A 20,742-nucleotide genomic window follows, 5' to 3' on the forward strand; every position below is an offset into this window, starting at 1 on the left:
CTGCCGATGGCCGGGCCGCTCCACCCCTCCCCCGCCCCTCGGTGAGGGCCCGCCCCTGCCCCGCGCCCGGGAGCCGAGGAGAGTAAATACAACAGGAGCGCAAAATGGCGGACCCGCCGAGCCCAGTGGACGGCGCTGCTGCCGCCGCCGCAGCCGCCGTCGCCTCGGAGAAAGAACCGTTTGGCAAATTGCAGCCCTCCTTCCGGGACCCACCGGGTCCTCTGTCGGCCAAGAAGGTCCGGACTGAGGAGAAGAAGGCGCCACGGAGACTGAACGGAGAGGGGGGCAGCGGCGGGAACAGCAGGCAGCTGCAGCCGCTGGCGGCACCTTCGCCTCAGAGCTATGGCAGCCCCGCGTCTTGGAGCTTTCCCGGGCTGTCTGCTGTCTCCTCCTCGTCCTCTGCTCGGAGCAGTTTCTCTTTTTCCGCTGGCTCCGCGGTCCCCTCCTCAGCCTCCGGTTCCTCGTCTCAGCCGGTGCCGCGCAAACTGCTGGTCCCTCCTACGCTGCTGCACGCTCAGCCTCACCATCTCTTGCTGCCGGCCGCCGCCTCCTCGGCCAACGCCAAGCCGCGGCGACCTAAGGAGAAGCGAGAGAAGGAAAGGAGGAGGCACGGCCTCGGCGGGGCCGGCGACGCCGGCGGGGCCGCCCGGGAGGAGAACGGGGAGGTGAAGCCGCTGCCTCGAGGTGGGTGCCGGAGCTGGGAGGGGGAGGGGAGGGCGCCCCGGGTCCCCGCCACCTCCTCGCACCCGCGGGGCCCGGGCAGGGGGAGCGCGGGGGCCGCGGGCGCCAGCCTGGAGGGGGCGGGAGGCGTCCCGTTCTCAGCAGGCGATTTTGCAGTCCCCTTGGGGACAGGAAATGGAGCCTGTAATTTCGGTTACAGCGAGGGGAATGGCCGAAACTCTTATTTTTTGTATTGTTTCTGTCTCCCAGTTAATGTGCTGCAAGATTTATAGAATTTGGTCTAGAATACCCGCCTAGGTGTGCTGGGCTTCGGAGGGAGATGGGAGGGAATGGGATCGCCAAGGGTTTGGTCTTCTAAAAGATGCTTGATTCATTATTAGACGGTTTAGAGGTGATCACAGAATTCGTATTTGTGACACAGGCTCCAACGCCAGAAAATCCTGTCAAAAAAAGGGGTGTGGAGAGCATTGGCGTCAGCTGGAAGCTACCAGAGGCCTGAGCTTTCATCCCTATTAGGGAAATGAGGTAGAGTGCAGGGCCCGAAGTGTGCTGTTTCATAAGGTACCCGTCCTGCAGCCTCCGCACCGTTTCGTATTCTCAAGTGTTTTGAGTGGTCCTGTTTGGAATACCACCACCCTTCAGAAAGAATTTTCAGCCATATTCTTTTTTCCTGCAGCAAATTATAAAATCAGGAGCGTTGACGTTTTTTGGCCAGATCAAGTGACTGCAAAACGTTTTAGCATCAGAAAATGGCAAATTCATAAGCGTCCTTTTCAGACAGGGCTAGGCAGTTCTCTTTTAAACTGTAGGCTAGCTGTATAATTTGCAGAAAGTATTTAAAATAGATCGTCCTACTTATTTAGTTATTGATACACGGTGATCTGACGGTGGTACAACATGGAGAGTGGTTGAAAATTAGATATTGATGTGATCAAAAGCCTAAAGTACGTGATGACCTTTAATATAAATATACACTGAGAATGTATTATGAGAGTATTTTTGTTTTTGAGGAAAAATGACATGTCAAGGAGTTTTAATATTGTTGTTCTAACTGCAGCTTAAATCGTGAATAATTCTCTCTATGTTTGAATTAGAATGGCTGTTTTTACAATTTTTTAAAATGCTGCACAGGAGTATATAGTTAGCAGGGTTACTTCTTCCCTGCTGGTTTGCCGGTAGAAAAGCTTGGACAACTAAGCATAGCCACCAGGTACTCTGGCACAGGGTTAAGTTCTCTCAGTTTTAGAGTTTTGCTTCTAGGAAAGTGGTTTTGAGGATGAAACTTACTCTACTTTTAGTCTGGAATTTTAGGTGGTTAGTTATTTTAAAGCTATTTTGTCATAATGCTCACCTTTAAAAGTTAAAAGTGCCTTAAAGTCTCTGCGTTTGCAGCTTGGTATTAGTCTTATTTGTGATGTGTAAACAGTGTATTTGTTCTTCTAAGTTCTTTGAATGAGGAAGTGAATGTGGGGTGTAACATTGTCAGGGTACTGGAATGGCTGAAAAGAAATAAGCATTCTTTCACAAGTCTAACTTAAAACGTAGAGCATAAAGATGGCCCTTAATGTGAAATGGCTGTTCAAGAGAGATTTCTCCAGTTTTTAAAATTTCATTTAGAATCCTTCTTTCGAAGGCTGCAGCTTATCTTACGAAGCCTTAATATGAGGAGTGATAGCTTCTACGTTAGGATGTGGGGAACGTGTTTTTCCACGACCTCTGTAGGGTTTTTTTGGGTAATGACTAGATACAAACACCATTGTAAGATTTTCATTTTTTTGAGAGAAATGCTTCTGTTTTACTGAAGAAAAACTAAAAATCAAAGAGAAGGATTTTTTCATTGTCTTAATGATAATGGTGAAAATCTTAACAAGTATTCTCCTCCTAAAGTTCAGGTTTAACTAAATTGAGGTTCTGTTTTAATCATTTAAGAAAATTCTTCAGCAACAATGTTATTAAAATAGAAAATTATATACATTAATTCAATATAAGCAATTACAAATAGGGAAATTCTAATTTGTAATACAATCTGTTTCTCTGGGCTTTATGTAAGAATCTTAGTGAGTGGTTAGGGCATCTGGCTGCCTCAGTCACTGGAGCATGCAGCTCTTGATATCGGGTCAGTGAGTTCGAGCCCCACCCTGGGCTTAGCCTTAACTTAAAAAAAAAAAAAATCTTAAGCAGTGGATGTCTTTTGTTTTAAATATATAACTCTTTCTAATGTTGCTCGAAGTTCGATATTTACTTCATGGATAGCACAGAGTGATTGAAGTTATCCCATCCCTGGCTGATTGAACAAGCTGAATCAGAACAGGAAGTGAGCTATAAAGACACCTAAGCAAAGAAAATAGATCCTTTCCTCAAAAGGCAAACAGACATCCAAAAAATCAAGCTCCAAATTCCATTACCCAGTTGAGTTCCTGTATGGTAGTAGGATGTTTTTTTGTTTGTTTTTTGGATTTTTTTTTTTTTTTTTGTCTTTAGTGAGAACTGCCTAAATTTTTACATTGGCTACTATCCTAACAGGAATTACTTGTAGTAAATGAAACCATGTATGAAAAGGGTTGGCAGGCCATTTAGTAAATGTTATTTGAGTCAGAAACATGATGATTTGTTTTTTAGCCTCATAATAAATGAAAAAGTGGATCAGTCCAGATAGAGTAAGGATCATTGACAGATCTGAAAGTTAAGAGTGATAACAGAATTACAAAAGGGTAGCAGTCTAAGCCCTTTTAGCATAAGAGTTGGTGCCTTACACACCAAAAACCTGTGAGGTCATCTAGTCATATAGTGCAGTAGCTGACTTCCATGATAGTCTGAGTCATCATGTAAAAGTTAGATTTATTTTTTTATTTTTATTTTTTTAATTTTTTAATTAAATTTATTTTTTATAAAAAGAAAATGTGTAAAACTTTTTAGATTTTAAAACGAGAAAATAACCAGATTTGGTGGTTAGAGAGGTAATCTACTTAAGAGTTCACAGCCAATTTTCCTGTAAGATTGAATAAATTTTTGAATTGGTAAATGTGGAAGGTAAGAGTGGACATGTACTGAAGGTGTTTGACATTTAGAATTATGTTATGGCAAACAGCAGAACAAACATTATTAGATAACAAAGTGCCATAAGGATTGCAGTAACCAATAAAACTTGTATAGATTTTTTTTTTTTTTTTAAGATCTTCTTATTTTTGTTAGTGCTTTTGCTTTGCATTTATTAACTTATTTTTTTCTTTAGGGTGATCCTGTGAAGTATCCCAAGATAAAACCAGGGCATTTCACAGAATGTTTGCCTTGGAAGTGTAGTTACAGAATTTAACTGTAATGAAAATAGAGACTTTTTTTAGAATTGAATAATAATTATTTTTGTTTCTATTTTAATTCTAGTTAGTATACGGTGTTATATTCGTTTCAGATGTACTGTACCATACAGTGATTCAACAGTTCCATCTATCACCAGATGCTCATCAAAACTGCACTCCTTAAACCCCATCACCTATTTAACCCATCCCCCACCCACCGGGAGCCTTTGGTTTGTTCTCTATAGTTAAGAGCCTGTTAGAAGTGAATAATTTAAGGTATGTAAATGTCAGTGATTTAAAGGGATAGCTGTTGGAAGACTTTTCAAACCAGACTTTTCCCTCTCTTTCTAATGTTAATTCCACAATTTTAGGTTAAATTCGTACTCAGAGGGGCGCCTGGGTGGCTCAGTGGGTTAAAGCCTCTGCCTTTGGCTCAGGTCATGATCCCAGGATCCTGGGATCAAGCCCCGCATCAGGCTCTCTGCTCCGCGGGGAGCCTGCTTCCTCCTCTCTCTTTCTCTGCCTGCCTCTCTGCCTAGTTGTGATCTCTATCTGTCAAGTAAAATAAATAATAAAAATCTTTAAAAAAAAAATTCATACTCAGAGATTTCGTCATTATGATCATATATTTGTCACTGCTGAAATAGTACTATGATTTCATTTTCTTGTATAACCTTTGTTGTTCATGCCTCCTTTTTTCATTTGCTTAGTTTTGTCTGGCAAAGTCTTTTCTATACCCTCCAGCAGCTGCATAAAATGCTTCTCAGTACAATTTTCCACATGGTCAAATCTGTCAGATAAACTTATCAGTTCTATTTGTTCCTGTAGTCATCTCTTCTGTAGTTGTCTTTCTTCCTGCTTTAGTCTGGATTGTTTTCTCTTTAGGCCTGCTGCAAAGCTGTCATCTTGGGACTTCCCTTAGCTGACATTCTGGGAGTTTCTTTCACTTTTGCTGACTTCTTTTTTTCTGGACCCTATGCCTTCTTTTGGTTTATTCTTTCATTTTGGTTTCCCCAATTATTACTGTGATAGTGTGTATTGATTGGAAAAACAGTTTTTTTAAATTTATTTTTACGCTCATGCTAGACTGTTGGGCTGTTGAGAGATTTCTATATTGGAAGTCATTTTCCCTCAAAAGTTTGGAGGTGTTCCCATATTGCCTGGCTTCCAGTATTGATGTTGAGAAATTTGATCTCCAAAAGTTGTCTTTTTTCCACAATCTGGGAGATTTCAACCCTTTTCTGAGTTTTTAAATTTTAGCTCTCTTTTATTTTATTTTATTAAAGATTTTATTTATTTATTTGACAGACAGAGATCACAAGTAGGCAGAGAGGCAGGCAGAGAGAGAGGAGAAAGCGGGGCTCGATCCCAGGACCCTGGGATGAGGACCTGAGCCGAAGGCAGAGGCTTTAACCCACTGAGCCACCCAGGCGCCCCTTTAGCTCTCTTTTAAAACAGTGTTTTATGAACTTTTGTTTTTTGTTCCTGTATTGTAACATCTTGTACTTTTTTCATGGGTGCAGCATCTTCTGTTATCTCTTCAAGGATATTAATTATAGTTTCTTCATTTCTTGCATGGTTTTGGTTCCTCTAAAACTTTTGTTGTTGTTGATTTTGGTCTTGTTGGAGGCTTTCTTCAGACCTCTGTGATCCTTCGCAGTTCCTTCATATTCAAGGAATGTTCAAAGCTGGACTGAAAGCTCACTGGGCATGCATGAGCATGGCTTAGTGACTAATAAACTCTGATGTTTTACCTTTTTTTTTTTTTTTTAAAGATTTTATTTTTAAGTAATCTCTGCACCCAATGTGGTGTTCAAACTTACAACTCCAAGACCAAGAATCACATGTTGTACTGACTGAGGCAGCTGGTTGCCCCTCCCATATTTTATCTTTACTTCTTTTCTCTGGGTAGTGGGTTGAGAGGGTTTTCAGTTTCTTCAGATAAAGATCCTTCATTTTTCTGTGTGTCTATATAACTGGAATAATGGAGAGGAAGGGATTTGCAGAGGTAATGAGTTGAGATGGTGGGGCTCTAGTGCTTGGTGGAGGAAGGAAGCTATAAATTTCACTATTCAGTTTCTAAATTTTCACTTAGTGTTCCTGTTTCCAATCAGCATTTCACTTCTTGCTTTTTCTGTGTGGGATGCACCTGAGCTTGGAGCCATTCTGATTCAGTTTTGCTGGAAATCATACCTCATTTCTGTCGGGGTGAGTGAACGGAGACGGGGTGGGGGGAGCGAGCATAATAGAAGGTTAGTGTAAGTCCATACAGAGATAGTTTCAAAAAATCCTATTTACTCTGCAGTACCCCTAGAGGGGCTTAGAAATTGGAGGTACTGAAAGAGGCAAGAGGGCAGAATCAACCCCCACCCCTCCCCCACACACGTATACACATTCACTCTCCCACTCTCTCTCATGTTGCAGCATGTGTCAGAATTTCCTTTTTAAGGCTGAATAATGTTCCATTATATGTATACCACATTTTGTTTGTACATTCATCCCTTGATGTACACTCGGATTCTTCTACCTTTTGGCTGTTGTGAATAATGCTGCTGTGAACATGGGTGAACAGATATCTATTTGAGTCCCTGCTTTCAGTTCTTTTGGATATATGCCCTGAAATAGAACTGCTGGATCATATGGTAATCATTTAATTTAAGGAACTGCCATACTGTTTTCCCTAACTGTTTTCTATAGCAGTTGCACCATTTTACATTGCCACCAGCTGTGCGCAAGTGTTGGGTTAACTATTTAGTATCAGAAAAGTAAATCTGAGTACGCAGACAAAAAACTCTCAGTAACATTTATTTGGAGCAGGTACTTGTGAAGTCAGGGTGCGGTCAGCCATGACAGCTTAGGAAATAAAATTTGGGGATTTGGTGGGAGAAAAAAAAAGGCATTTATTGAGTGCTTGTCATAAGCCATGGTATTATCTCAATATTTTTAGATTAAAACTCTGAGTTTTTCTTAGCTCACTCAGAATTGCATAGCTAATGTGTAAAGAATTTGGATCAGCCCCATCGCTGGAAGAGTGTGAGCCTAACTACACAATGCTACAGTTAACTTAATTTTTTCCCTTTAGGCTGTGATAAACAGGAAGAAGAAAGAGAAGATGAACTTTAAAACTTTTTCCAAGTTATTTCTTTTTCCCTAACTTTTAATTATAAAAAATTTTAAGAAAAAAGAAAAGCTGAAAGAATAATACAATGATCTTATATATATTTCCTCCTAGATTCAACAGCTGTTAATATTTTATGTTATATATGCAGTGAATCATTTGAAAGATTCTTTTTTTCTTAAATTCATGAGAAACAGAGAGGCAGAGGGAGAAGCAGGCTCCCTGTGAAGCAGAAGGCGGAAGCAGAATTTGATCCCGGGACCCTGGGATCATGACCTGAGCTGAAGGCAGACGCTTAACTGACTGAGGCACCCAGGTACCCCCCAACCGTTTTTTTTAATTCATAAGAGACAGAGGCAGAGGCAGAGGCAGAGAGAGATACAATGAGTCATTTAAAAGTAAACTATAGACATCATGATACTTCATTCTTTTTTTAATTTAATTTTATTTATTTATTTGAGAGAGAGAGAAAGAGCATGAGCAGAGTGAGTAGCAGGCAGTGGGAGAGGAAGAGGGAGAAGCAGGATCCCCACTGAGCAGGGAGCCCAATGTGGGGCTCGATCCCGGGACTCCGGGATCATGACCTGAGCCGAAGGCAGATGCTTAACGACTGAGCCACCCAGGTGTCCCATGATACTTCATTCTTAAATATTTCAGCCTTCATTTTCTAAAAGTAACCACATAATTACATTAACTTTAAAACATTTAAGAAAATAATTGTATAACCAGTGCGTGTTTAGTCTTCCAATAACCCCCAGTTTCCCCCGTTGTATCCCAAACACACTACATGTTTATTTAGTTAGCTATTTTTATAATACCATTTACTTGAGTGATACTTTCTTTTTTCTTCTTTTTTTCTTTTTACCTCTGTTTTTTTAATATAATTTATTTATTTTTTTTTTAAGATTTTTTATTTATTTATTTGACAGAGATCACAAGTAGGCAGAGGCAGGCAGAGAGGGAGGAGGAAGCAGGCTCCCTGCTGAGCAGAGAGCCCGATGCAGGGCTCATCCCAGGACCCTGGGATCATACCTGAGCCGAAGGCAGAGGATTTAACCCACTGAGCCACCCAGGCGCCCCTTTACCTCTGTTTTTAATCTGGAACTGTCCTGCTCACTTTTTCCTTTATATGACATTGACTTTTGGAAGGTACTAGTTCAACATACCTTCTTATCTTGTAGGTTTTTTTAATACTCACAATTTCTAAACATTTATTTTATCATGGTATTTATTTTTTAAAGATTTTATTTGTTTTTTATTTTATTTCTCGTAAAGGTTTTATTTATTTGTGAGAGAGTGTGTGAGAGAGCGAGCTTGAGCAGTGGGAAGGGCAGAGGGAGAGGGGTAGAGATAAGTAGACTCCCCACTGAGCAGGAAGCACGACAAAGGGACTGGATCCCAGGACCTTGAGATGCTTACCTGAGCCTGAGGCAGCTGCTTAAACCATTGAGCCACCCAGGGTACCCTTAAAGATTTTATTTTATTTTTTTTTTTAAATTTTTTTTTTTAAATTTTTTATTTACTTATTTGACAGACAGATCACAAGTAGGCAGAGAGGCAGGCAGAGAGAGAGGAGGAAGCAGGCTCCCCGCTGAGCAGAGAGCCCGATGTGGGGCTCGATCCCAGGATGCCGGGATCATGACCGGAGCCGAAGACAGAGGCTTAACCCACTGAGCCACCCAGGCGCCCCAAAGATTTTATTTTTAAGTAATTTCTACATCAGTGTTGTGGTATTTAGCTTGAGTCTTTGTATTTATTATAACTAGAAATTAGGTATCAAGATCAAGCCTGATTAATCCAGATTAAATAGTTTTGGTAAGAATATTTCATAGGTGTACTTCATATTGCATCCCCTTGGGAGGCATATAGTATTAAGATTGTGCCATTAGTAAATTGGTCGAGGTGACCATAATCCCCATTACACTAATTCATTTTTCTGTTTACATTTAGTTTGTAATATGCATGTTGATGATTTGTGAATATCCAATTTCCTAGCAATTTTTTACCTGATGGCTTCAGTATCAATTAATGATTTTTGCCTGAGTCACCCATTCTTTTCATGCTTAAAGAATGATGCCAAACTATTTCTAAATAAAAAAGGAATTAGATTTGGGAATGGAGAATTCAAAATAATTTGTTACTCTTGTTTTTAGATTAAAATTTGGCAGTCTATTTTGATTTTGGGTACCAGAGTAAATACGTTCATTGGTATGATTAGAATCTTACGGTAAACACTTTTCTTGTATTCTTAATTCATCACAGTTTGAATTTTGGAAAGCTACTTGCAGAATGCTTTTTGTTAAAGATTGAGTGTAGTAGTCCAGTTATAATAGTTATCGGTTATAATACTAGTAACATGGGCCCAAAATAAGTCCTGCCAGTTTTTTTGAATATAGTGAATATATATTAGTATAGTATGTTAAATACTATATATATTTCAAAATTATAATCTATTTCATAATGTTCTCTGTTGACTAATATAAATTAACTATATACCTATACGAATTCCCATTTAAGTAGATTATATGAATTCCTTTAGAGCACGCATCATTTTAGTCATCATTTTATAATCTTTGCCATGTACTCAGTAATTGACTTGAAGAAAAAAATACTTTTTATTAAGAAATTAATTCTATCTGTTCTATTTGCACTAGAAATTTAAGTACCTACTCTTGTTAGTTTTTTTATAGAAAGGGTATACATTTTCTTTAGATATTATTTAATTCAGAACCACTTTCAGTGGTTTGACATGTGGAACCATGTTCTGAAAAGCTGATGTCCCAGGGCATTCATTTTCTGGCTGAATGACTGATGAATTTTATACCTTAAAGGAGTAAGTAATCACCAGTTTTCATTTTTCTCCTTTGAGGATGATGAAAATATCAGGATTAGTAAATTCTGTCAGGCTTTTTTGAGTTGGGCCAAAAGTTGATGTAGTGAGTACAACTTGAGCTAGAATTTATGTTTCTTGAGGACAGAAACAGCAATAATAATAACAACAATAGCAGTAATTGACACTTATAGAACTGTACTCAGCACTTTGTATGTATTTTTATTTAATTTTTACATCTTCTTTAAAGTTTAGTTAGATATTAGCCTCTTGTAAGTACTGAATGGAAGCTCAGAAAATTTAAGTAACTTGCCCAAGGATATTAAGTACGTAGTCAGTCTAAGTTTTAGATCATTATGTAGTTTGACTTAAGAGCTCCAGCTCTAAACTATTGTGCAAACTGTGTTAATGTTTTTAAATCTCCTTCATCCAGAATTGTACCTTACATTATGAGCTAGTTTGCCAAATAAACGAACCAGACTTTGGAGGAAGAGTAGGACTTAGGTAAGTGGAGATGATGGAGACGGGCTTGTTAGGGGGAATGGTGTGAGCAAGATCGTAGAGATAGGAGTGTACATTGCCATGTTCCGTGGTCTGTGACTAGAACCATTCAGCTGGTATTGGTGATCTTGTACAAACTTGGGAAATAGCACCTCATGCCAGTTGAAAGTTTGCCACAATATGCCTGCTATTTGCTAGGATAGGGAGTTTGGACTTCATTCTGTGGGCAACAGCAAGGCATAGTTTTTTGTTTTTTTTAATAGAGTAATTTATTCAAATTGGTATTTTAGGAATACTAATTTGTTAGCATTGTGTAGGATGAATTGGCTGAGAGAAAAATTTGAGACAGGGATATTGGAGACTACGTAGTAATAAAATGGAGTGATTTTAGTGGTAAAATGATTGGTACTCCTGGACATGGAAAAGATTTTGAGAGGGAATGTATGATAGAGCTTCATGATTATCAAATATGTAGCAAGAAGGGAGGGATTTTTATATTTAATTTTATAGTCTCAGATGGAGGGAATAAAATGGTGGTGGGTCTGCAGGAGAACTAGTTGAAAAGACGGATATGAGTTTAAGATACAGGCAAGTACCTTTATGTTAAGAGTTCTGTTATCAGATGGAGCTCAAATTAGTGGTGAGTCAACGTATAAAGTGTTAAAATGTTGTTCTGTGTATAGGAGATTCTGTTAGTGTGTGTATGCTTCAGTATTGCATATGTGGAGGGGACCTTTTAAAAGTCTTATAGTAGGGGCCCCTGGGTGGCCTAGTGGGTTAAGCCTCTGCCTTCAGCTCAGGTCATTGATCCCAGGGTTCTGGGATCGAGCCCCGCATCGGGCTCTCTGCTCAGCAGGGAGCCTGTTTCCTCTTCTCTCTCTGCCTGCCTCTCTGCCTCCTTGTGATCTCTGTCTGTCAAATAAATAAAATCTTAAAAAAAAAAAAAGTTTCATAGTGGCAGGCAACAAATATTGCTTTTTCTGTGGGGAGCAAATAACCTCAGATCCTCTCTTAGGTAGCCAGCTGTTAACAGCCTTTTAAAGGTCTCAAAAAAATCGAGATTATGCATGGTTCCTTAACCTTTACTCTGGCCTAACAATTTAGCAATTTACCTTCCATTTGTCCTCCCTCTCCTGGCCTCCCTCATCATTGTCCTTATCTCTCCTGCTACTACTTCAGCCTTTAGTTCAGTTTGGGACCTTTTTACAGTACTCTTCTCTCTGGCTTTGCTAATCACCCTGTTGGTTTTGTAGTGTCTCTCATTAGCCCTTGCCAAATCTTAGCTTAGTTTAGAGTTTTAGATCCTTATATTCAGCTGCCTCTTTGACATAGTCACTATTAGATGTTTCACAGAACTGTAAAATTAACATGTTCAAAACTCAGCCTTCGTTACTCAGATTTGTCTTGCTGTGTATGTTCCTTATCTCAGTGCTTGAAAACTAGATTCTACACTTTACCTTCATCCAACCTGTAGCCAAATCTTGTTAGTTCTAGTCACCATCTTTTATATCTGTCTCCTTTCCCTGTCCTTTCCACTAGTCTTACTTAGTTCAAATTACCATTATTTCTAGCCTAAATTATTGTATAACTGCCTCCTTATTGGGCTCCCTACTTCAGATCCATGATCTTTCATTTCATTTTTCATGCTACAGCCTAATGATAGCTAGAGATCTGATCACATATTTGATTATATCACTTTTCTCTTTATGAGATGACGTTTAAATTCCTAAAAATGTCCTCCAAGGCTCTTGTTTAGCTCTTTAGCTTCTCCTCGGTGCTCCTTGCTGCCTGGAACTTTGTCTACCCATTATCCCTAGTCCCACATTTCTACTGCACTTAGCTAATGTCTACTCATATTTTAGAACTCCACTTGAAAGGGAGGCCTTTGCTATTTCCTAGATGAGGTTAGGTCCCCTTGCTGTCTCTTCCCATGTCACCTTGCACTACTTCCATCCTGACTTTATTCACTTCATTTTAATCACGTCTTAGTTGTCCTCTTCACTAGACACACAGCCTGTGAAATCTGGGGGCTGTGGTTATCTTGTTTCAGGTCAGGGTCCTCTGGGTAGTCAATAACTGTTTGGGAAATGAACAAGTTACACTGCATTTCAGCCCTTTCTGCCTGCTGTGAAGAGATATCTGGTTGTTATTCAGAAAATTTTGGCAGGTATTTCAAAGTAAGAACAGCAGAAAAGTGATAATGGGATGAGAAGTTGATCAGCAGCTCACAGACAATGGTTAAATTGTCAGGTGAACACAAGAGGTAGATATTAATGGCATGAGAACTAGGAAGGAAAGTCACTGTGTGGATAATAATAATTGTATTGTGTTTGACTCACCCTGAATTATCAGAATTGCCATTTTGTACACTCCAATCTCAAAAAAATGAAGTTTATTACTACATTATGCAAAGAGGAAATTTTGCTTTTAATCTGCATATATTTACAAAACCCATAAGGGCATTATAAATGGAATTGTAATTTATTTAGACATAAAATTAGATAGAAATTAAGGTTAATTTTGTTCCAACAATCAGATAGTTTTTAATACCATTTTAACATCATTTATTGAATAGTTCATTCTTTGCACTCTGATGTAGAATGCCAGTTTTTATCCTATACTAAAATCACGTGTGCTTGGATCTATTATTATTTTCTAAATTATTTATTTATCTAGTTATTTATTTAAATATTTTTTTATTTTTAAGTAATCTCTGCACCCTTTGTAGGACTGGAAATCACAACCTGGAGACTGACTGAGCACCAGGTGCCCCCTTGGGTCTGTTTTTAGCTTCCCAGTTCTTACATTTACCAGTTCATTTCTGCTCAAGTAACACTCTCATCTTTACTGTATCTTTAGAGTAGATTTGGTATCTATAGGGCAAGGCCCCCCTGCTTCCATATGCTTTTTCAGAATTTTCTTGGCTTTTTAAAATACTAGGCTTATTGAGGTATAATTTACGTAAGATAAAATTTTTCCGTTTAAGGTATATGGTTCAGTGAGTTTTTTTGTTTTTTTAAGATTTTATTTATTTATTTGACAGACAGAGATCACTAGTAGGCAGAGAGGCAGACAGAGAGGGGAAGCAGGCTCCCTGCTGAGCAGAAATCCCGCTGCGATGGGGGACTCCATCCCAGGACCCTGAGATCATGACGGGAGCTGAATGCAAAGGCTTGACCCACTGAGCCCCCTAGGTGCCCTGAGTTCAGTGAGTTTTAATAAGTGTACATTGTAGCCACCAGCACGGTCATGATATTTTCTCTTAGTTCACAATGTTCCCTTTTGCCACTTGTTGCTCTTACCTCCAATCCTGGGGGTGATTTGTCTTTTGTCCCAATAGTTTTGCCTTTTCCAGAATGTCATATAAATTGAATCTTAATCTGTCTTTTTTATGTTTGGCTTCTTTCACTTAGTATATTGCTTTGAAGATTAGTCAGTATTGTTGCATTAATCAGTTTATTCCTTTTATTTCTCAGTAGTAATTCATTGCATAGAGATATTACAATTTGTTTTTTCATTCTCCAGTTGATGACATTTGGATTGTTTCTGGTTTTTGATGGTTATGAATAAGCCTGCGATAGTCATTCACAGATAAATCTTGTGGTGGACACATGCTTTCATTCTCTAGAGCACATATCCAGAAGTGGAATCACTGGGTTGTATGGTTAAGTTTATATTTAACTTCCTAAGAAATTTCTATACTTTTCTAAAGTGGCTGTACTTTTTTTGTTCCCGCTAGCCCTTGATATTGTTATTGTCTACTAAATCTTCATCATCTTAGTGGATATGTAGTAGTATTTCCTTATGGTTTTAATTTTTAATCAGTTCCCTGATGACTTCTGCTGTTGAGCATCATTTTATGTGCTTATTTTCCATTCCTGTCTCTTCTTTGGTGAAGTGTCTGTTCAGATTATGTGTTATTTTAATTTTTAAATTGCAATCATTCTTTGCATATTCTGTGTACAAGTTCTTTATCGGATACATATTTAACAAATGTAGTCTCCCATTCTGTGGCTTTGCATTCCCTTAATACTGTCCTTCACACTTCCTCGTAGCAGAAAAATTTAATTTTGGTGAAGTCCACTTCAAAATTTCTTTTATGGTTCCTGCTTTTTGTGTCTTAACTGAGAGAGCTTTGCCTAACCCAGGGTCACACAGGTTTTCTCTTATGTTTTCTTTTAGATACTTTATAATTTTAGGTTTTTACCTTTAGGACTGTAGTACATTTTGAAAATTTTTGTATTTGAGGTTTGGATCAAAGTTCCCTTAGTCTTATTTTTCCTTGTTGATTTAATTGAAATTATTTTGTGAAGTCCACTCTCCTGCCCCGCCCCCACTCCCACTCCAATCACCTAGGGGTTTTCATTAAATTTATTGATTACTTTATACTTAAAAGCTACACGTATGCTTTACCTATTCTCATATTCTTTTATATCTTCATAAAATTTATTGATAATTTTTAAAAACTTTATTTTTTTATTTTTTAAGATTTTATTTATTTATATGACAGAGATCACAAGTAGGCAGAGAGGCAGGTGGGGGTTAGGGGGAAGCAGGCTACCTGCTGAGCAGAGAGCCCGATGGGGGCTCGATCCCCAGGACCCTGGATCATGACCTGAGCCGAAGGCAGAGGCTTTAACCCACTGAGCCACCCAGGTGTCCCAAATTTATCAATATTTAATATAGGTTATGAGTTTTCTTCTGGTATTTTGTTTCATTTTGGGGAGTTTTTTTTTTTTTTTCCCAGATTGTTACGGGTATATAAGAAAGCTTTTGTTTTTTCTGCATATACTTGATAATTGGGTATGTAAGTATATAGTAGTGAAAGGTTTTCATTTCTTCATAATCAGGAACAGGTTTCTTTTCTTTCTTTCTTTTTTTTTTTTTTTAAGTAGCCTCTATTCCCAGTGTGGGGCTTGAACTAATGACCCTGAGATTGAGAATCACATGCTCTACTGACTGAGCCAACCAGGGGCCCCAAGGAACAGATTGAATCACAATAAGGTACTTTGTTATATTCAGGAAATAATTTCTTTGTGATACTTCGAGCATTGTTTGTCTTTGAAATCTGAGGTCTCTGTTAGCAGAGTATAACTGTTGAGCTTTACAAACATTTTTAGTGCTTGGGTGCTGTGGTAGGTTTTAGTAAAAATTGCAAAATCAACAATACAAAGTTTATGCCTTAAAGAACCTTAAGCAATCTAGCAGGATACTAGAAAAAGTAATTATGGTATTTAATGCTATAAGTTAAACACCACAAGACAGATGGAAAGTAGTATTGGTACCAGTGGAAATGGGAGTAGGCAGATATTAAGAAAGGGAGAAGGGGTGCATGAGGGAGGAGGGGATGTTTGAGAGAACCTTTGAAGGACAGTATGGTAGGATTTCAGTAAAGAAATGAAGGAATTGGGACCCCTGGGCGGCTCAGTTGGTTAGTGTTTGCCTTCAGCTCAGGTTGTCTGGCTCCTTACTTAGTGGGGAGCCTGCTTCACCCTCTGCCTGCCACTCCCCCATTTGTGCATACTTTCTCTCTCTCTCTCTCTCTCTCTGTCAAATAAATACATAAAGTCTTAAAAAAAAAAATGAAGGAGGGGCGCCTGGGTGGCTCAGTGGGTTAAAGCCTCTGCCTTCGGCTCTGGTCGTGATCCCAGGGTACTGGAATCGAGCCCCGCGTTGGTCCCTCTGTTCAGCGGGGAGCCTGCTTCCTACTCTCTCTCTCTCTGCCTACTTGTGATCTTTCTGTCAGATAAAGAAATAAAATCTTTAAAGAAACAAAAAAAAAAATGAAGGAATTCTAGGTAGAGAGCATTATTTGAAGTGTAACATTAATGAAACTAGATAGGAAAACAGTGATGCAATGCCATAAAAGCTAAAGGAAGAAAATAATTTTGAGATGTTTGATTATAGTTCTGACATTATATATTGCTAAGCCTCTTTATCCTAGTCCTTCGCTTCTGATTTTAAAATACCAGTGTGTTTTATAAGACAAATTCTGTTCTGAAGTCAGTGCAAGTTTTGTACATATATAACTTACCCCAAACAATGTCTTCATTGACTCTAAGACTTTGTGAAGGATATATTATCTATTGCTGTGTAACAAACTTAAAACTTGGTGGCCTAAAATACAACCATTTTATTATATTTGATGATTTTATGTGTCAGAAATTCTAGCAGGATTGACTAGGTGATTTTGCTTCATGCGGGGTTGACTTGGGTTGCTCAGCGGTGGTCAGTTGGTGGCTGGTCTTTTTTAGTAGGTCCCAAGATGGCTTTACTCACTTGGGTGTTTTCTCATCCCTCATAACTAGATGCTAAGCTGAGCCCCTCTCTGTCTGTGTCATCTTGGGGCCTTTCCACATAATCTCATCAGGATAGTTGGATTTCTTACATGGCAGCTTAGGACTCCAAGATACCTGAGTGGAAACAGCAAGGCTTCTTATAACCTAGCTTTGGAAGTCTGAATCATTTCTTCCCTGTATACACATTAAGGCATTAATATTTGTAATGTATTACAAGTTGTAATATATTAAAATAATTTAAATAAATTAAAATAAAAATTTGTAGTATATAATATAATAGGTATATTTGTTTTTTTTTTTTAAGATTTTATTTATTTATTTGACAGACAGAGATCACAAGTAGGCAGAGAGGCAGGCAGAGAGAGAGAGGAGGAAGCAGGCTCCCCGCTGAGCAGAGAGCCCTCTGCGGGGCTCGATCCCAGGACCCTGGGATCATGACCTGAGCTGAAGGCAGAGGCTTTAACCCACTGAGCCACCAGGCGCCCCAATAGGTATATTTGTTTTATAAAATTTGTTTTAGAGTACATTCTAAATTGAAAATAGATAAAATACCTAGAGGGACATTATTTAATGATATTAATATATAACTTTCTAAAATTTAGAGCTTTAATTCGTCATATGAAAAACATAATTAAGAGTATATAGTAAGAGTAGTGGTTCCCATATATGCTGTTATCATTAACTGAAAACTGTATGATTTACTGTTTGCATTATAGAGTATAATTGTAATTAAATAATCTAGTTGTATAATGTTGACTTTAGAGGTCTAGAATGCCCCGGTTTGTGTGTGAATCACATTTTATATAATAGCTGTAGTATAAAATTCAGTGACCAGAGTGTTTTAAGTTTGTGATCTAGATACCGAGTATAATGCCTCAGTACTTTTATGTCTTGCTTTTACAATATTTTGAGAGGAGAAAAACTAACTGTACTTCTGTTTTGGAGGCAGATCTTTTGTGGTAGGTCGGTGAAATAAGCCTGACCTGAGCTTTTTGATTACAGTAGGAGAGGGAGCCCAGACCACTATTTCTTGTTATGCCTGGCTTGGCTTTCATGTAGCTACATATATCTTTATTTTTTGTTTTCCTTTTAGTGATTCTGTGTTTTTGTGGCTACTGTAACTATACTGTTTTGTCACTCTGTGTGTGTTTTCCTAGATGATTTCTTAATGTGATTCTACTATTTCTATTTGATAATGATAAGTGCCTATGATATATACTGGGCACAGTGTTGGAAATAATGCATATGTTGCCTTTAATCATAAAAATCTAAAAGATAAGTGCTACTGTGTTTGACAGATGAGAATACTGAGGCACAACACAGTTAATAAGTAATTTGTTTTGTGTCACTTGGCGGCAGGAGCAGCTGGAAATTAAGTATGTCTAATTACAAAGCCAGAGTTATTTCCAGTGTATTACAGTGTGTTTAGAATTTCTTAATACCCAGTTGTCTTAAACTACATCATTTTCAACGTTCTCTTGTTTTTTTTGGTCTCAATATGTTAGCCGGAGCAACCTGCTTATTCCTGAATAGTAAGGAAAGTATTGTACTATTTGAACATCTCATAATGTCTTCAGGCAGAAACATTTTTTGCATTACTGTATAAAACATGGGACGTTGTTGCTGTAGGAGTCATACTAAATTTTTCCCTTTCTTTAAGAAAAGCAGAAAGAAAGAATCATAAAATACTAGCTGAGAAAGGTTCATCAGAGATCAGTTAGCATAAGCCCCTGATTTTTACAAGTACAAGCAGCAGAAGCTCCATAACGCTCCCTCAGTTCAGCAGTTCACAAGTCCTTAATGTTCTTTTACTGGAACTGCACAGGTCTTTCATATCTCAGGGTTCTTAACATGGAGCAGCTTTTACAGTTAAGTCCATAAGGACCTTTAACCGTTTTAGCATTTGCCCTCAGTGTGGATGATTTTCTTCTTAGCCTTCCAAGTTTCTGGAACCCATTTCTATGTCATTCCTTCCCCTGTTATACAACTTCCTACTGGGGAAGTTTTGGTACAGAAGAACTAGAAGTAGTGCTGCTACTAGAACAGGTACACAGAAAAGCAGAATTCAAATCATAAGAGAGGGAGGAGGAAGCAGTAGTCATTTCTAGTTGTAGGGAATCAGTGAGTCCTTAATGAAAAGAAATTCAGCTGAATCTTGCAGGATGTGTAGGATTTTGGTCCGCAAGAGTTGGGATGGGCAAAGACCTTCTAACTAAAGGGAGTAAGACTTGAGTAGTAATGAATCAAAAAATCTGGAATCTTGTGTACATATATATATGGTTGGATAGTAGAAGAAATGATTCATGTATGAGTCTTCACTACACAGATTCTTGAATGGGATAGTGTGGGAATTTTCTTTTTTTCTTTTTTTTCTTTTACAAAAGGTGTATTCATTTGTTTAGAGTGGAAGAGAGTGACATGATAAACTATAATTTCAAGGAATATTTTTTGGTCACTGCTGGGATTGGTGGAGAGGAGAGAAACGGTAAGTAGGAAGATCGCTTCTTTCAAAAGAGAATTAATCAATTATGGTGATAAGTTGTGGAAAGGGAAAGGAAGATGGACATATTTCAGTGGACTGAACTAAGCAAGTGCTTTAATGTTAGGTAAAAACTGAAGAGGGGAGTATAAAGGTTTTGAGAATTTTGAATTTGGATGTTGGGGGATATTAATGGAATTAAAAGAAAGGCTTGAATCTTATTTATATAAAAAGATGATAATTTTGGTGTTAAATATTTCTTTTTAATTAAAAAAAATTTTTAATTTTTTATTCTTTAAAAATTTATATGTTATTTTTATTGACATATAATGTATTATTTGCCCCAGGGGTACAGGTCTGTGAATAGTCAGGCTTACACACTTCACAGCACTCACCATTTCACATACCCTCCCCAATGTCCATAACCAACCACCCTTTCCATACTCCCCTACCCCAGCAACCCTCAGTTTGTGTTGTGAGAGTAAGAGTCTCTTATGGTTTTCTCCCTCCCAATCTCATCTTGTTTCATTTTTTCTTTCCTTACCTCCCAAACCTCCCACTCTGCCTCTCAAATTCCTCATATGAGGGAGATCATATGATAATTGTTTTTCTCTGATTGGCTTATTTCGCTCAGCCTAATACCCTCTAGTTCCATCCATGTCATTGCAAATGGCAAGGTTTCATTTCTTTTGATGGCTGCATAGTATTCCTGTGTGTGTGTGTGTGTGTGTGTGTGTGTGTGTGTACAGACATAAACATATATATATATACCACATCTTTATCCATTCATCTGTGGATGGACATATAGGTTCTTTCCATAGTTTGGCTACTGTGGATATTGCTGCTATAAACATTCGGGTGCATGTACCTCTTCAGATCACTACATTTGTATCTTTAGGGTAAATACCCAGTAGTGCGATTGCTGGGTTGTAGGGTAGCTCTGTTGTCAACTTTTTGAGGAACCTCCATGCTGTTTTCCAGAGTGGCTGCACCAGCTTGCATTCCCACCAACAGTGTAGGAGGGTTCCCCTTTCTCCGCATCCTCGCCAGCATCTGTCGTTTCCTGACTTGTTAATTTTAGCCATTCTGACTGGTGTGAGGTGGTATCTCATTGTGGTGGTTTTTTTTTTTTTTTTTTTTAGTTTTTTTTTTTTTTAGAGATTTTATTTATTTGACAGAGAGAGAGATCACAAGTAGGCAGAGAAGCAGGCAGAGAGAGAGGGGGGAGGGCTCCCTGATGAGCAGAGACCCCGATGCGGGGCTCGATCCCAGGACCCTAAGATCATGACCTGAGCCGAAGGCAGACAGAGGGTTAACCCACTGAGCCACCCAGGTGCCCCCTCATTGTGGTTTTGATTTGTATTTCCCTGATGCTGAGTGATGTTGAGCATTTTTTCATGTGTCTGTTCATGTCCTCTGCCCATTTTTTGATTGGATTATTTGTTCTTTGGGTGTTGAGTTTGTTAAGTTTTTTTATAGATTTTGGATACTAGCCCTTTATCTGATAAGTCATTTGTGAATATCTTCTCCCATTCTCT

General features: G+C 38.6%; 1 protein-coding gene across 2 annotated transcripts in view; it reads left to right on the top strand.

The window, feature by feature from the left end:
* Nucleotides 1-57: 57 nt before the first annotated feature.
* The window catches only part of RSBN1L (round spermatid basic protein 1 like), a 68,522-nt gene continuing 47,837 nt past the window's right edge, over nt 58-20,742 (top strand). The window contains exon 1 of one of the 2 annotated variants that reach the window (XM_080818882.1): nt 58-684. In XM_080818882.1, the coding sequence (XP_080675008.1) occupies nt 105-684 (580 nt within the window). In that variant the 5' untranslated portion in view covers nt 58-104. The remainder of the gene's footprint in view (nt 685-20,742) is intronic. The other variant, XM_080818883.1, reaches the window with a different exon arrangement.

This window comes from Martes martes (assembly GCF_963455335.1).
Source record: "Martes martes genome assembly, chromosome: 11".
In the NCBI taxonomy this organism is placed as follows: domain Eukaryota; kingdom Metazoa; phylum Chordata; class Mammalia; order Carnivora; family Mustelidae; genus Martes; species Martes martes.